General features: G+C 42.3%; 1 protein-coding gene across 4 annotated transcripts in view; it reads left to right on the forward strand.

Moving 5' to 3' along the window:
- Positions 1–17283, forward strand: part of ABTB3 (ankyrin repeat and BTB domain containing 3) — a 172535-nt gene that overhangs the window by 81726 nt on the left and 73526 nt on the right. For all 4 annotated transcript variants that reach the window (XM_085570381.1, XM_085570380.1, XM_085570379.1 and 1 more), the window contains exon 2: positions 10442–10591. In XM_085570381.1, the coding sequence (XP_085426507.1) occupies positions 10442–10591 (150 nt within the window). The remainder of the gene's footprint in view (positions 1–10441; positions 10592–17283) is intronic.

A 17283-nucleotide genomic window follows, 5' to 3' on the forward strand; every position in this document is an offset into this window, starting at 1 on the left:
AAAATCCTGAATGTAGGAATGCATACTCTGCATGGATTAAAAAGAACTATTAGATTAAAAAAAACTATTAAGTTTTTTTCGGATAAACTGGTAGCCACATAATGAGCTCATGCATGTGAACACAGTTTGCATTATAGCTGGGTATGGAAGAGTGTGTCTATCAGCTCTATAAAACCTGAATTATTTGAAATGGGTTCAGCCAGGCAATCTGTAGGGCAAGCGATCATAAATGTGTGCTAGCAGCATAGTCTAACCTCTCTTCTTGTAAATTTTTTTCATTGTCTGTAATGATTTTGCCATATATATGTATGTATATAGGTTAACCTTTACTGGTCAGAACTGATTTATTGTTGTGGGTGTCTATATATCAAAGGTCTGAATGGTAAAATACCTGCTATTAACAAGAAATTTCTATTTAGGAAGCCAAGAGGAATTTTGGAAGAATGTAAAGGTTACTTTTAGAAAGGGCTGTTATCTGGCTGGTATCCAGGGTTTCCAGTCAGTGAAAGTTTTTGGTGAGTATTTGGTTTTCAAGACATGGCAGAACCCCACTGAAGCAAGCACATGCTGAAGTTTCTCCTTTCCTGAGGGAGGATGGGTACCTTGGTCCCATGCAGGTCATGGCTATCAGTGCCTGAGCTCAGGTGTTTGCAGGTGGGGGCATCTCACCTGCTGGGGATACCCCAGATGACGTACCAACCACACAGAAATGTGGGGCACGTCCTGCTGGGGGTTCTTAAGCAGTTCAGGAGATTGCCATAATCCTGTATCATAAACGTCGTGGATAGGTGGTTTTTATGCTGCTCTGATAATCTGTTTGTTTAGTGCAATTTAGCAGGGTGAGAAGGAGTATAGTGAATTCCTGGAGTGATGGGATACTGCCCTAAAGCCAGTAAATAGCAGCTCGTGTTTCTAAACCATTTTATTATTTACTTTTATTAAGCATGGGCTTTCATGATGAGGGTGGAGTGGCTAATCTGGCAGTCATCTGTGCAAGCAGTTGAAAGGAAATCCTAATTACCCTTTTCTGTGGGCTCCACACACTCCAGTTTACCCAAAGCTTATTCCTTGGGGGGCTAACATCCTGACCCCAAGTCAGTAAGAGTTCTGTCAGAGCTGCCTGCATTTTCTTGGTGAGGTGTGGCAACATGCAGCAGTAGTGTAATTTTGTTCACATGTATTCATAGCCTGTGGGGTTTCTTTGCAGCCCCTATGTGTCATGTGGTTTTGGGTTTGATGCCTTACCGACTGCAGACTTAAATAATTTTATTTCTTTTATATTTATTTCATTAAGACACATACCTATGCCTTCCCAGAAACCTTTAGGGCTGACAGTTTAGTTGTTCAAATTGAAGGATTGTGATGATTTTAGCAGCTTTGTGATAGTACAGTAGCATTGCCTGGGCCAGAGTCCAAGGTTTTGGCATTCATGGAAGGTGACTTAGAAAGCAAAGAGCAAGCACCCAACTCTGCAGGAAGTGGTGTCATCTCCCATCAACCAGTCACCTCACCCTTGTATGGTCAGGTGTTTTCACCAGCTGGAATTGCAAACCATCCTTGTCTCTGCTGTATCTATCAGGTTTGCATCAGCATTTGCATACATATCTGGCTCCCAAGTGCAAGTGATTACTCCATAGACCACAAATGTTTGTCACACTCCCCTCAATCCTATTTCCAGCTGCTTCCACTCAGTAAATGGGAAGGGTGCAGTTAGTACCTACAATGGGAATGCCCCATGCTCAGATTCAGCACTGTGTGTCTGCTCTGCTGGGTATTATTTATAGAGTTTTGTACAAGCTGATGGTGTTATGAAGTGAAAGGAGGGCTTTTTGGCAAACAATTCCTTCTCCTGTAAAAAGCATGCTAATCTTTGCAGATATTGAAGAACATAGAGGAGGTGTTTTTTAGGGTTTTCAAAGTATTCTTGCCAAGTGTATTGTAGAGTATTAGTGCAACTGCTCAGAAACAGAAGCACGTGACTGTTTTTAGAATTATATGCCTGACCCTTGAAAAGTCATCTGATGCCAAAAGGATGGTGGCACACAGAGAAAGCAGTGGAAAATATGTTCTTTTGGACCAGGCACTTTGTGCTTCTTTACTACGGCTACAGTACCTGGAACACGAGCCTGTTTGGATTGTAGGTCTTGCAAGACCAGAAGATGATGTCCTTGCATGGGATTACTCATTTGCAGTTTGATACTCAGTCTGTCTTCTCAAGAAGCCCAAACCAGCATTGTTACAAGAAGCTCACTGCTCATGCATGACAGTGCCCCAAGAGCTTCTGGTGCCTTGTGTGTCAAGCACTGGAGGAGACAGGGCTGGGTCAGGAGCGGTGCTGTATCAGCTCTGTGGGGCTCTCGGTCTGTGCCCATATCATGGTTCTGACAGGGGAAGGCTTCAGTCTGGGCTGGGCATTTCAGGGTGCCAGGTAATGAATGAAGGAAATTACAGGCTCTGGGAAAGTGTATTATAAGCTATGAATCACTGAATCCTCTCTCATTCTGCTGTTATCAGCTGACAGGTTTTTGTCCATAAAATAAAACCCACTAATGCATTCTTAGTCATTTTTGGTGACTCAAAGGTTTAGACCTTCTTTGAACTCTCAGTCTAAGAGGAACTTCTGCTTGTTTTTAGCCAAACCCATTTTTGCGTGAGTTAGTACTCCTGCATGTTCCCAGGGTCACATTTCTACCAGCACGCATCCTTTCCTCTGGAGTGTGTGCATTAGGTCTTGCTGCAAGAGGCACTCTCATAGTTTGACTGGGTGCCATCAAATCTGCATTTCTCCAGCTTTTTCACTTGCTGGTACTGCCAACATGTTCATTGTGATCTTTTCTTCCATCAGGTTCCCCGTGACCTCTCAGCTTCTTCTTGGGTCAGCACACTGAGGGCTGAATGTGTTATATTTATTTGCATGTAGCAAAGAAGGAAGATGCTACTGGCATTTTTAATTGTTTCCCCCCCCCCTTTTTTTTTGTATTTGAATGCCTCTTATCAAAAAGTAAGACAAAACCTTTTTCCCAGATGTCATGAGTTTGAGGGCAGCATAGCTTAGATCAGGGTAATCTCAAGCTGATGGGTGCTCAACGTGAAATTAATGTGCTATGTCAGCTCTAACATCTCCCTGCCAAAAAAATCACAACTGTCACTGAAACTTTTATGGTCACTGTGACAGTGGAGCAGCGTGACTGAGCAGACTGTGCTGTCGTGCAATTTTCCTGTTCCAAAGTTGATAAAATACCCCTTTGTGGCCAACAGGGAGAGAGCAGTAGTGAAAATCACAGGGAGGTGAAGGCACAGGGTGCACATCAGTGCCCTCAGTGTGGCATCAGCTGCCCCTCACTGTGCTGTCATCCTCCGTGGAAAACAGCATCTTCAGCAGTACCACAAAGACTACTTTAGGAAACTGGGGCAAGACTTTGGAGATAAGCATGAGGAGATGGATCTCCATTTCCTCTCTCATGGACTGGCTTGCTCCATGTTCACTGTTTCTGTAGTTGTTTTTGGGGTGGTTTTGAGGATTTTGAAGTTTAGCAATTCAGTTTGGCAAGACTTAAGATTTTCCTTTCCCTATATCCTAATAAAAGGAAATATAAAGCTGTAGTTAGTGATTTGGGAGCTCAATTTCTATGTTTAGGGGGATTTAATTTTCTGATTCTTCTTTGTTTTGTAATATATAGCCTGAACAATCAAATCCATCCCACGTTCCACTTGGTTGTGCACCACTTAACTGCTTGGTGCTAGCAGAATATATCCTAATTTAGTTGAATTGTTGTTACTTGTATGCCATTTTAAGCAGCAGTGATTGCCACTCATTATCATTAGGCAAAAACTATTGCCTTTAGAGGGATCCTAAGAGGGAGGACATCCCAGTTAAGTAGAACATGCTCTGCTAAAAAAACATAGTTACAAGAAAAGATGTCACAGTTGCATTTGTAATATAATTCTATTATCTTCTCTTCCCGTAGCATCTGCTCAGGTATCTCACAGAAGTGCTCTCTGCTTTGGAGGATTTAGTTAGGCTCTCAGTTCTGTAGTTTTTAAGCATTATTCATTTACTCTTCTCCTGGTTTTTCCAGGAGAGAAAGGGTGATCTCCTGTGGTTAAAGTGCAAAACTAGAAGCCTTACGGTCTTTTCCTGGTTTTCTCTGACACTCTTCATTTCACCTTCTGTCAGTTACTAAACTCTCCTATGCTTCACTTTCACTTTCTCTATGTATTAGACATGAATAATACTGGAGGTGAAGTATAAGAGCTTTGTAATGCTTGTTCATGCCGCTGAGTACTGGGTGTTAAAGACATACAAAGGCAGTGTCCTTTTAGTCCCCTGATTCCTGTTCCTGCTCCACCCTTCCTCATTTGGGCTGCTCTGCCTACTGTAAGACTCCAATTCTGGAAACTTGATCTCACCACCTAGCTTTCCCAAGTGCTTTGGATTTTCTCCATGCAAAGCCACTCCTTGTTATTTAACTGGGTTGGAATGCGTGGAAAGAAGACACTTTGCTCTTCTTGCCTTGAATGGTTTCCAGCTCGTCCGTTAGCTGAAAGCAGTGGCTGATATGATTAGCTTCCAAGTTTTCCCCGTGGTCTCATCTCCGTAAGGAGAATGTTTTCCATCTGCCTTGCCCATCAGGCGGACAGGCTGAGCCTGGGAATGATGGCACAGGTTGTTTAAAACAATGGAGACAATAGGGTTTCTTTCCAGGTGTGAGCTTGGACTGTACCAGTTTGTGTCACTTTACATTCACCTGCTCCTACACACCTAGTGTGAGGGTGCTGAGCTCAGGGTGCAGCTGATCCCATATCATCCCTCAAAATCTGCTGAGCACCTGGATGGTGTCCTCCTCATGTACTCTGGTTGCCACAACTGCAGAGTGTGGGGTCAGGTGAGTTTTTCTACATGTTGAAATACCAGCCAATGGAGGCTTGCACCTAGTCAAGTATTTTGCTGTTGCAAAGGCAGCTGGCAATACCTTTGATGCTTTTATTTTTTCCCATAGATCTTTATATTGTAGATGCTAAGAATGCTCTCTGGTACTGGAAAGTATTTTAGTTCATGAGCTTGTGGAAGAAAAAGATTTTTTTAATTTTGGCATGGTTTTTTTGGTCTTGTTTTTGAATTTGTTGTTGTTTTTGTTTGTTTGTTTATTTTTATTGGATGTTCTGCGAGCTCTTGAATTTCTCAGGATTATGAGAAGAGACTGGTCTCAAAGACTTGCTAGTTCTGTGTTCCCACGTAATAAAATTTATAAATTGTGATGACTGAGGGGTTTTTCTACTGCTGAAGGAAGTCCTCCTGGGTAAGGTTGGCATTTACTTGAGCAATGTAATATGCAACACCACGTACTGGGGACAGCTCAGGGTTAACTACCATTTTCAGGCTCATTTTGTACAGCAATTTTCCTTATATCTATCCTGCACACTTAAATTCTATAAACTCTTAGTAGGATCCAGCTATTCCTTGCAGTGGGAGTATAAACTCTTCTCCAGATATATACATATGCTTAAGATGTAATAGATAAAGAGGAAGGTAAAAGATTATATGAATTACTTTCTCTTGAAAGTAATAGCACTTATAAAGAAGAATAACAGGAGAGCAGCAAAGCATTCATGTTTCTATTTAGAACTCTAAATCGGTATAAAGAAGTCCGGCAATCTTTCCAAAGGAATTAATGGTGAAATGTGACAAAAGTATTTTTTGGTGTTTACAGCACTTAAATTTTTAGTGAAAGCAAACACATTTGTATTAGGTATTTGCTAGATTACTTAGCCATGGGCCAATTTGAACCACATTGTTCTGTGAACATTTTTATTAATTTAATACCTTTATTCATTTAATAAATTTGTTTTGTTTAGAGCATGGGATTTGAATACTGAAGGAGAGGGAGGAGGCAAAGAATTTGAGATTTGGTTGACATTAGATATTGCAGACCCATAAATATAGGCAGTGCACACTTCTTGCTCGTCTTGTTCTATTACTTTATGTACACATACACACACACACATATATATAAATAAAAATTCAGCAATAGTTGTGGTATGGGCATAGGTGCCACCACTTCAGAAATTGTTTGGGCAAGAGCTGATATATAAGTGCAGTTATCTGTCTAAATTAAGAAGCGGTAGAGAAAGCTTAGATTTTTAAAAAGATTTTTTAAAAATTACTCTTCTGTGTTTAGGTTATCTTTGGTCTACAATCCCTGTATTTCTCCTGCTCTGGAAAGCTGTAAGAGGTCACACAGTGGCTGCTGTGTCTTGTGCTGGGGTTGCTCCTGGCTCTCAGGTCCTTCAGGCTGTTTTGCTGGGGAGGCACTGAGGAGCTCTGCTGGGACTGCTGCTGGGCACTGAGTTTGGGATATTTGTGTGATGCACTCAATGCTGCAAGGATGGCATTGGTCAGCTCTGTGGCAAGCTCTGAAAGAAGTAGGCAGGAAAGCATGTATTTTTGTGCCAAAACCTGCTCTGCAGTGCGGGGTGGTGCATCAGCTAAGCCCAAAAGGTGGGAATGTGCATAGGGAAGTTGGAAGAATTAACAAGTACCCCAGTCTCTGGATGAGTTTGCATGAAGGTTTAAAATAACTGTTCCTTTTATATAAAAAGTCTGGGCACCTTCACTTTTTAATGTTGTGCAATACTTTGGGATTTTTAAGTCTATAGGGATTGAGCTCTGGCTTGTGCTATAGCTGAGCCCAGGAGGCAGGGAGATGTGAAATTTATTAATTGTGCATCACATTTTCTCTGTGATGTTGCTCTTTCTCTAGGGATTTGGTAGAGGGAGCATTGGGACCTTATCACTGTGATTTCTTTTGGCATCCTGCTGATTTTAAAATTTATGGATTTCTCTTCAGTCTTTCACCTATAGATTTCAGGGTACTCTGAGATCAAGGGCAAAGTGATACATCAATGTTGGGTATGGCCCATTCTGGATGTGTCCATGCAATCAGCTCTTGGGAAGGTCCATGCCCTAAGGAGGGTACAGAGATAAGGGGAAGCACCAAAAGAGGTGAAAAAATGCAAATACATGAGAGTGCTTTGGTTGTCTTGCCTTCTTCCAGCACTTCACAGCAGCTGGGGTGTGGCTGCTGCACGCTGCTGGTGGCACAGAGCAGATGGGGATGCACCGACGGTGTCTGGCCTGGGATTCATGGGGCAGCTGCTGACTGCTTCATTTCCACTCCAGGGAATTGCAGGGAAGAAAAAGGATAAAATAATGGTCAAAGAAGTGCGCAGCATTGAGTAACCACACAGAAAGGAAGGACACTGAACAGTGCCAGTTGAGAGAAAAGACAGGTACCACTGTTCATTTCTGAAGATGCTGCACAGAAATCTGCGGTGTGGAATGACAGATAGAACTGGCAGTGACAGCTGGAAAAGGAACGGGGAAAACCTCCTGGTTTTCAGGCCTTTGGAAACCTGAGGTCCTCACCTCAAGTGAGTGTGTTCTCATGTTCAACACAATAAGGCTGAAAAAGCAAGTGTATAATACGAATTGGCAGAGTTAAAATAAGGAAGTTGAACTGTAGCCAAACCAGTGAAAGATAATGGTAGCTTTTTAGTTGTTTCTATCTATAAAAAGAGATATTTATAATCACAAAGTGTTTATCTTTTTCCTCTCCCCTTCAGTTTGGCGTGCTCTCTTCTTCCTTGCTGTAGCCTTTCATCAGAAAATTTGAGCTTTACTTCAAACACTGATAAAAGGAGAGGGAGTTTCTCTTCTGAAAATTATTTTAGTTGCTTTAATATTTTTGGGGGAAACAGTTGAAGCTAGAAGATTGGCTGAGTTGCCTGCCCAAGCCATAAAATTCCTTTTCTCCATGCTTGTGAAAACCAGATTTGATCCAGAAAAATTATGAGTTACAAACAAATCCTGCATCACCCCACTGGTCACTCATTGTGGTCGATTATAGTTTTGAAGCTGATATAAGAATCAGATGTTTGGCTATTGTGTGTGTCTGCTAATCTCCAACCCAAGTATAACCCTTTGGCATGACACATCCTATAATTTGTTAAGTTTTGTAACAATGGCTCATTTTGCATTTCATTGGCACTTTTCTCTCCAAGAGTCTAAGAATATGCTCCCCTCACTAAAGACCAGAGTAATTAATCATTAGGGCTGTTTGTAAGGAAAAGGCCTAGCTGTGGGAACAGAGTCATAGTCAAAGTAGAGAATAAAATTTTTATATCCCACTGCATAAATCACTTGGAGAAATATCTTCTGTATATAATTACAATTTTAAACAATTTGAATTTTATTTGTAAAGTTACCTTAAAACAGTATTTTTTTTCCTCCATGCTTAAGGTGTGTTTTTTGTAGAAAAATAATCCAATTCATTTTTCAAGATGCCATAAAGCAGCTTATAGCCTAGTTTTTGTTTTCAGAAATCTCTTAGAATATTAGGTCATTTGTGTGTCTGTTTTCTGCAGGGAAGACTCTTAAAATTTAGTCTTAATTTCTATCCATTAAAATGATAAAGAAGAATCTAAAAAACAAATGGGAGAGAATACTTACTAAAATATGCAGGCAAGCCTGCATTTTAAATGCAGGTGTTGTACTTCCCAAGCTCTGTACATCCATAGAATATAAATGTTGATCAGTGCACCAAGTGTTATGAGAGTCAGCCACTGAGTGATGGCAGGAAAATTGGAAGAGCTTGTTTGATAAGCTGTTGTCACTTTTCCTTCCTTAGCTCTCAGCTTTGAATTGTTCCCTCCCCAGTGCTGTGTCAGGTGTCCTGCTCTTTCTCTCCAGGGCACTTTCTTATGAGTTGTGTTAGTCTCTCATGACCTTCTACACATTCATGGGGTTGTTACAAGCCTGGGGCCAGGGGCTGGGAATTGCATCTGTTCCTCCTGCTCCATCTCCAAGATTCGAACAGACTGTTCAGATTTTGTTCTGGTGCCGCTGCTGCATGCAGAGGATGATCCTTATTTAGGTTGCTGTCTCATGTCCATGGTGTACAAGACCTTTGGTCTTGGTTTTCCCAGTGTATACTCCTGCTTTTTACTTTGGAATGGGTTTATGGAACCTGTGTCACCTCTCTCCTCTCAGGATGGATGCTTTTAGGTCTGTGCTGCAAATACAACTTGCATACTCAATTGGTTGCAGGGAGGAGATGGATGTGAGGAGAGGAATCCAAGGTGGTTTGGTGAAGTTAACACTATGGCTGAGAAGCATCTCCTTTGAGGTGCATTTCTTGATCAGGCAGTGCTCCAAAGCACTTGACAGTGCTATCAATCTGCTGACAGAATTATTGGTCAGTAGAGTTAGATATCACATATTTACTGAGCTGGGAAACTAAGCAAATTCTTCCCTTGAAGAAAAACTTTAAATATGTACTTCTTCCTTAATGGATTTTGCAAAGTCTGCTTGGCCTATAAGGGCAGAACCTAAACTCTCTATTTAAAGGAAGGAGTAGTAAAAACTAATGGAAAAAATACATTTTCTACTCTAGCTTGTTTTCAGAGGAAATATTTGGAGATGAGATAATATTTAATCATCATAAAGAGGTACAATTCCACTGCCTTCAGTGGCTTTCCACCTATATATGTCCCAGAGGGATTGTGAAGGTGATGCTGTGAAAAGCATAGCCAGAGCTGACTGTACACAGAGCCTGGGAAGGGAGGAGAGTTTGCTCTCCAAGCTGGACCAATGCAGCTGTTGCCCAAGGCTGATAATGCAGTGTTTGCTCTTGTAAATACATTCTGATTTTTAGCATGACAATGATTTTGGTGAATAAATAGATGCCCTCCATCTATTCTTGAGGGTTTACATGTCATGGCCGAAAGTGACTTTTGTGCCTGAATGAATGTGTATGTAAATCATTTTATGTCAGTAGCTTTACTTTTGCCCTGCACCATAAAAATTCACTGCTCAAAGGGCTTCTGCATAATGGGTTTTTGGAGCCCAAGCAGTTCAATTGCTGGGAGCTGTATTTACAAAAGATATTCAATCAGCCATCAATGACACAGCATCTTGATGCTGTCCCTTATTTTGGCACTTTACAGTGAAATTCCCTTGCAGGAAAAACTTGTAAATGTGTTGTCTGTCTCATCTATAATTTGAAAACCAGTCTTTAGGAATTCTGAGATACCATTAGATACCATTTTCTAATAATTTTGTGTAGGTTTGGAGTAGTTTCTTGGAGGCTTCTTTGAAACTCTCTTGAACTCCCCCTTGAGCAATCCTCCTAGGTTTTTCTGTAAGAGTTATCTCAAGGTGACATTGTAATGAGCTTGAAGATACTCAGAAGGACTAACAAGGGCCCCTTCTCCATGAGTCATCTGTGTTACAGGACATTGTGTCACAGATGTTGGTTGTCTTCGAGCTCTGCACATGCAGGCTGTGTCTTGGAATGTCCCCAAAAGTGATGTGGTGGTGGCAGCAAAGTTACCATACAAGCTGAAGTTGCATTTGGCTTCTCTTTCTTTTTATCCACTGTAGGTGTTCTCTGCCTGCCAGACAGCTTGAACCTTCACAAGGACCAGCAGAGGTCAAACAAGCCTGGGGAGGTGCAGATGTTCAGCCAGTCAGAGCTGAGGACCATTGAACAGTCTCTACTAGCCACACGTGTTGGGAGCATTGCTGAACTCAGTAAGTACCAGGCTGTTGAGAATGTTTGGATCTTTTCCTTGAAGTTGAGCAAAATGGTAGGAGGCAAAGGCCATATAAGTCCTTATGTGACATGGAGATAAAATTACCAGAAGTGCTTTATTTAAACTTCTTTTTTTCTTAAGAGAGAAGCATTCCAATCACATGCTTGTGGTCTAGTTAGATACAGGAAGCTATGTGTGGGAAAACAGAATCATTCAGACAAAAAAAGTGGTTTTCTTCTGAGGTTTGTGAGAAATACTGTCAACTATTCTTTTCCTGAGGTCTGTTATGAAATTTTGGGGAGCAATTGAAAATACTTTAATCTATGAAGATATAGGCTACCCAACCTACTGTTGTCCTTGTTAATGAATTGTGTGTTACCAGCATCATAAAGAACTCTTGTGCGTTTTTTGGCACTTCCTGTAGCAATGGGAATCTCCTCTGTACCTCCATCCTGTCATCACAGTTCAGTTTCCTCCTGTTCGTGAGTGATGTGGATGCACCAAAGATGTTTGTCTACAAGACACAAGATGAATTTCTGTTTTCAGCTTGCTAATTTTAATTTGCTCCGGTGCAGCATCAACAAGTCAAGAGCCTTAGTGTGAAGTGTTGCTCCATCTCTGTAATCAGGTGTTCAGTGTTATTCAAATGAAGTAATTTATGCTCATTTATTTCACGTGCATGAAACCCACAACAGTACTGTCTGTCTGCCAATTAAATTATGCATGATACAGCTCTCTTTATTACAGTTCATATCATTGGGGTTTAATATATAAGTAATTTGTGGGTATTTCAGGATGGGTGGCGTTTTTTATTCTGGATTTTTTTGGACCTTTGTACTCAACTTCTTAGATGGAGTACCCCATCCCATATTACAGTTTGAACTCTTAAGAGTCCTACCTTAATTTCAAATGCTTTGTTGGTAGGGTCTGCTTTCTGTACATCTGTTGACTGCAAACACAGGCAAAAAACTCTTCAGGGTGGCCAGTTGGAAGAGCAGAGCACATCAGTGGGAGTTGGATGCAGCTGTCAGAGAGGCTGGCACATCCAGCAGGCTGGTAGCCCTCCAAAAAGCCCTGTGGCCAACTCGAGGGATCCTCCCTGGCTGCTGCAAGCAGATGCATGTCAGGGAAGCAGCAGTGGGAGGAGCAGTAACTGGCAAAGCTTGCAAGGCTTGATATGCTCAGTTGGGTAGAAATCTGTGCTGTGGAGCAGGGCTGGTGCAGAGTTCAAAACTGAGCTGTGAAATGTGGAAGGAGTTGCAGCATGTTAGTGGGCAAAGCCCTCTGAGTATGGAGGAAAAATCATGAAGTGGGAGGAAAATAGTGCAATGATGGGATGCAGTCAGTTTGCTCTTTGTTCAGTGCTTGTGTGTCTCTCTGTCATCAGCACTGGCTGTGAGCCAGAGGTCACAGCAAAACCTCTGCCATGGAGGTGGGTGGGGAACCACAGTGTGGGGCAAAAATGCAGAGCAGTGGGGAGAAGGTGGGGGGAACACCTGGGGATGAAGGCAGAAGGTAAAGGTGGATTTATTGTTGCTCTGGTGGTGTGAGGGGGAGGGACAATGTGGAGAAGAAAGATGATATGGCAAGCATTGCCATGGAGAAAGTGAGATACGAGGGAAGGATTAAATAGGGAAAAGTGCCTGCTTTTGAGGGGGTGAATAAAGGTGATGAGGGAGACTTTGGATAGGAGGGAATTAAGAGCATAGCACTTGAGGATCATGAGGAGGAGATGACAACCAGAAGCGGATGACGAGGGCAGAAGCTCAGCTTGTGGACCAGCAGAGGAAGTAGTCCCCAGGCATGTGTCTGCATTTTCCTACCAGCTTGCAATATCCCAGGAGCCAGGATTTCATTTGTTCTCTTCAAAAGATCACAAAAACAAGGGCAAGACTAATCTTGCAATAAAGCAATTTAATTTTATCGCAGGAAAAAAAATATTTAAAAAAGCAATTCTAATTGAATGAGATTTCCTATAGTTTATTGACATGAATAATTAAAGTATTGTAAGTACACAGAATAACTGGAATTAACAAGTGTCTTTGTGTAGAGGAAAGGCTTCCCCTGCTCTCAGTTCTAACCAGCATCCTTGCATGGAGCAGTGTGATCAGATGCTGAGCTGCTGAAGGCTTTGAGACCAGGGGATCAAATCTGTCCCATGGTAGACAACAGCTTGCAAATGAGACCTGTGTTCTGCCCTGCACCTGTATTTCAGCTTACATCTTCTTAATTTCTTTACAGTCTGTCCTAGGTGAAGAAGAGATTCACAGGGTGAAAAGCCTTGTATCATGTAGTATCTTTACCTTGCCCTACTCTTGATGGTCCTTGTGTGTCTGCACCCTTTGTTTTTCATGTATTGTCAGTGTATTAGAAAAGACCATTTGGGTAAGCTGGGTCTCCCTGGGTGTGACAGAAGGTAGGAGAAAACTGGGGAAGGGGTGGGATGGAAGACACGACCAGATGGGGAGGGCAGCACCATCTGGTGATGCTGCTATTGAGGAGTCCCCCTAGTCAGACAGGTGCAACTGGGCTCATGGATGCTGCTCTGGTCCCAAATCCTGCTTGCCTGGTGCTGCTGCTCTCATCTCCAGGCTCAGCAGGCACTGGTCCTCACTGGGACATGGCCTGGCTGGCCATGACCAGGTGAGGCAGTGCCACTGGCAGTGGGGTACTCTCCAGAAAATAGGGAGAAGAGGTGATGTTGCTGACTTAGGTAAAAAAAAAAAAAGGGAGGTTTTGTCTCTCAGGACCTAGGAGGAGAATGTAAATAGACACCTAATTCTGCACCACAGTTACAGCAGTAATGCGTGATTCCAAGGCAAAGGCTTAAAACATTAATGTGAAACCTTATTCATTAAAATATAATGAACATGGCAGAAAGTTAAGGAACAACAATAAATCTGGTCTATATTATATTGGCATTTAGTATTCAGCAGTTGTAATTGCCTACTACAGTGTATTTTAAAATAATGTAATTTCATTTGAAGTGCTTGTTATATAGACAACATTGGGAAGAACTGAAGCACAGCAAAAAAATAATAGGATTTTAAACAGTAGCCTGACAGTATTTCATTGTTGAGTCTTAGAGAAAATATATCACAGGACTTTTTTTTCCTTTTTTTCCCCCGTTCTTTTTCCTTGAAGTTTCCTGTATTTCCAGACCTGACCTAGCAGAGAAAGGGAGTAGATCTGTTAGGGATTTTTTCAGCAAACCTTTTGGGTTCTCCTAGATTTCTGGTTCTTCTCTTTCATTTCTTTCCTTTCAGATGAGAAAAAATAAGTGGACTGAATAGAAAAAAGACAGGAACATTAGGGAGAGCTTTTGCTGTTAAGAAATCCCATGATATTGCGTTTTGACCTTTGAATATTTTTCCTAACTTCTTTATATGCATGTTTGCAATTCACAAAAATTTATGTTATATTTGACTGCATAATGCTCCAAGACACCTATTCATCATCCATCTAAAAATACTGCTGCTGGCCTGGAGACCAAATGCAGAAGGAATGAGGCTCATAACTGAAGGTCGTTGCTGTTTTTTGGGGTGAAGGAGGACCCTCTTTCTCTTGAGTGTGCACATAAGTGGTGAGAAGGCAGAGCAGAGCCTTAAGGTGCACTGGCCAGCAATCCTGGCACCAAGAAATACTCATCTTTCATTACCTTGGGGTAAAGGCTGTCAAAGTGTTAGTGTCTGACATGGGACAACCACCCTCTGCTGACGTGTGTTCATAGGGCTGCAGAAGGCTGTGTGTCTCAAGCAGTACAAGGAGATAAACCATGGCATAGTATGTCATCCAAAGCATCTCTTTAGTGTATGTCTTCAGGTCAGAGCAAAAAACTTGGGGTTTGTTTTGGTGCAAAGATGGCCAGTCTCCTATGGCTTTCCTGGGTGAGAAGTTTGCCACCCATACTTGTGCAAACCACAGTGACTGGTGCTGGTATCACTCTGAGTGTTAACCACAATGAATAATCATTTTAATTTTAAACTGTGATAATCTGAAGATGTGATTTAACACTGCTGATAGCAGAGGCTTTTTGCTTTTGAATGGTGTTTAACTAAGAGCAGTCTCCAGATGTGATGTTCAAGCTGGTATTTCCTCCCTGTCACCACGCAGGTCTCAGCAAAGTTTCCTTTTTGCTGTTAGAAAAATGCCACTCTCCATCCCCTTTTTTCATTACACATCAACCTCTTTTTGCATCCACAGTGCTGAATGTATATATTTCCAAAATAAAAGCCTCCCAGTGGATCTTGGCACCCTTTTAGGGATGAAAGGAAGGGTTACTGCTCAAGTGTAAGTAGGACTGTGATTGCACATACTGATACTATTTTTCATTTCTCCTCGCAGCCCCAGCTGAGGAGATGATGAAAGTCTGCATCCCCCTCCCTTGCCTTTTCATCTAGTCTTAATCCTCTGCAGCCAACAGGAGCCATACAAATGGATTCGTGTGCTCTAAAGAAGAGGTTAAACCTAGCTTAGAAGCAAATACCAGGGTAAAGGTGCTTGCTGGAAGGGTGACATCTGAAGAAGTGTTGTCATAAGTGTTGCTAATTTACTGCCAGAACAAGAGCCCTGTTTGTCAGACGTATTTCTCAGACTAAGCAGCACTGTAGAGACCAAGCTTATTCCCTGTGAATGGTTTGGTTCATGGAGCACAGTGCTGAGCTAAGCAGAGGTACTAGCCCAAACCTGCTATTGAGAGGGAAGTGCTCCCTTCAGCATAGTGTTTGGCCATAGACTGACAGCCTGTGTATCACCTCTCCAGATACAGTGATATTTTTCCCAGTTTTCAAGGGCTCTCCAATGGGTTACTGCCCAAGATCTCTAGGTTCTTGCTCACCCACTTTCTGGATGTCTGATTAGCAACTCCTCCTTACTGATATCCACACATCATCCAGTCGGTGTGTAAAAGTTAGAAGCTGTTGAGATGCTCCTCAACAGAGAAAGCCCCCGCCCCCAGCAGAGAACAGAAGGCAGATGAATGTTAAAGTTAAATGGTAGGTATTTTCTTACTTCTGGTAAGGGCTGCCTGGTTGCAGACTTCCCTGTTTGCTACCCCATTCTCCCTGCATCACAACACACTTGAGATTCCAGTGTCATTTTCCTTTCTCTGCAATCCTCCTCACCCGTGCTCTGCAGAGCACAGGCAATTGGTCAGGTCAGGGTGGGCACTCTCAGCTGGTCTGCTCAGCAGTGGGGGCTCTTAAATTCTGTTTGAGGACATGAGTCTGTGTCAGGCCAAAGAAAATCCAGGAATGATGGTCCATGATGGTTCTGCAGAGTGAAGGCTCTGCATTAGGTTGGCACACAAATAGCTCATCCGAGTCAAAGCTTGTTTTTTTTGAAGTTGATTTGGCTTAAGGGGGAATCAGACACAAGCATCACGCTTGCCATGTCGGATTGGAGAGTCCAAATGTGTAAGTGTTGTTATAATAGGTGTGTGAACTTGAGAGGATTTAATTATTATTGTGGCTTTTTAATGGGATGTATCCAATCCCTAATTTATCAGTCTTCAAAGGCTTTGCAAATGCTAAATTGCATGCAAACACTCTGTAATATAAATAGAAGGTTCTTGTGATGGTGGAGTAAGTGAAGATATAAAGATTAAATGATCTGTGGGAGGCCACAGAAAATGGGCTGCTTGCATCCTGGTTGTGTTTTCTCAATTCTCAATCTGGGACCACAGTTCCTTCTTTTGCTCTTGAGTGGAAGAGATGAATGGCTTTTAGGAGAAGAAAAGGTTGCCTGTGGTAGCAGATAGGTTCACAGTGTGGGACAGGAGAGATGGCAGAGCTGGGGAGGTTTCTGCAAGGTGAGCTCAATGATGAATTTGTTGCACATTGGATGCCCCACTGACTGTGGGTTATGGCACTGCAAGCAGGCCCACAGCCTGAGGCAGCTGGAATAAAATCTGGAATATACAGTGTGCTGAGAACAACTTAACTTTTATGTTTGAAGATACTTAGGGCTATGAACATGCACACTGTGAAATACATTCTGCACACTTTCTAGTGTGCAGCCACCCTATCTCTGTGCACACTCCTTTCCTGGTACAGATGAGTAGTGTTCAGTTAACAATAGAAAACTTCACAATAAATCATGTGAGGATGGGTTTTGCTTGAGCAGTTTTGGCTCAGCTGACTTCTGAAACGTGGAGATTGATGTACCACTGGGGGCAGAGGAGCGTGGAGGAACAGACCAGTTGGAATTTAGAATGTAGGAATGGATTGGGTGGCTGAGGGTGGCCTGGCACAGAAGACAGCTCAACTGCTCATATTCACCTGCAGTGATGTGCTGACAGGTGTGTGCTGGGTAAACTGCTCCAATGTGCCCCTTCAGTGCAGAAACCAGAGGCAACAGGAGGTGGAAAGGGAAAAAAGAGACTTAGCTATGCTTTGGGAAGGATGCAGAATGGCTGTGGCTACCAGCTAGCAGTCTAATTAAATAGACCATGGTTTATTGTCAGGGTTATAAATTCATGTTTCCAATACAGTTTCCCCAGAGCTGGTTGTAGCAAAACCACGGTTCCAAGACTTTTGTATTGAAGTGTGAAATGAATCTAGGTCAAGAAAATGAGTTTTGCACCTGGCTCACATGCTTGTAAGGGTGGAATCTACTGACCATGACTTGAAGTTGGCATCTAGAATGCAGCTCCCTGATGCATACTCCTCCTTTTCATGGTCTTGTTAGGAC

Source organism: Lonchura striata, chromosome 1A, assembly GCF_050655825.1.
Source record: "Lonchura striata isolate lonStrDom1 chromosome 1A, ASM5065582v1, whole genome shotgun sequence".
Taxonomy (NCBI): domain Eukaryota; kingdom Metazoa; phylum Chordata; class Aves; order Passeriformes; family Estrildidae; genus Lonchura; species Lonchura striata.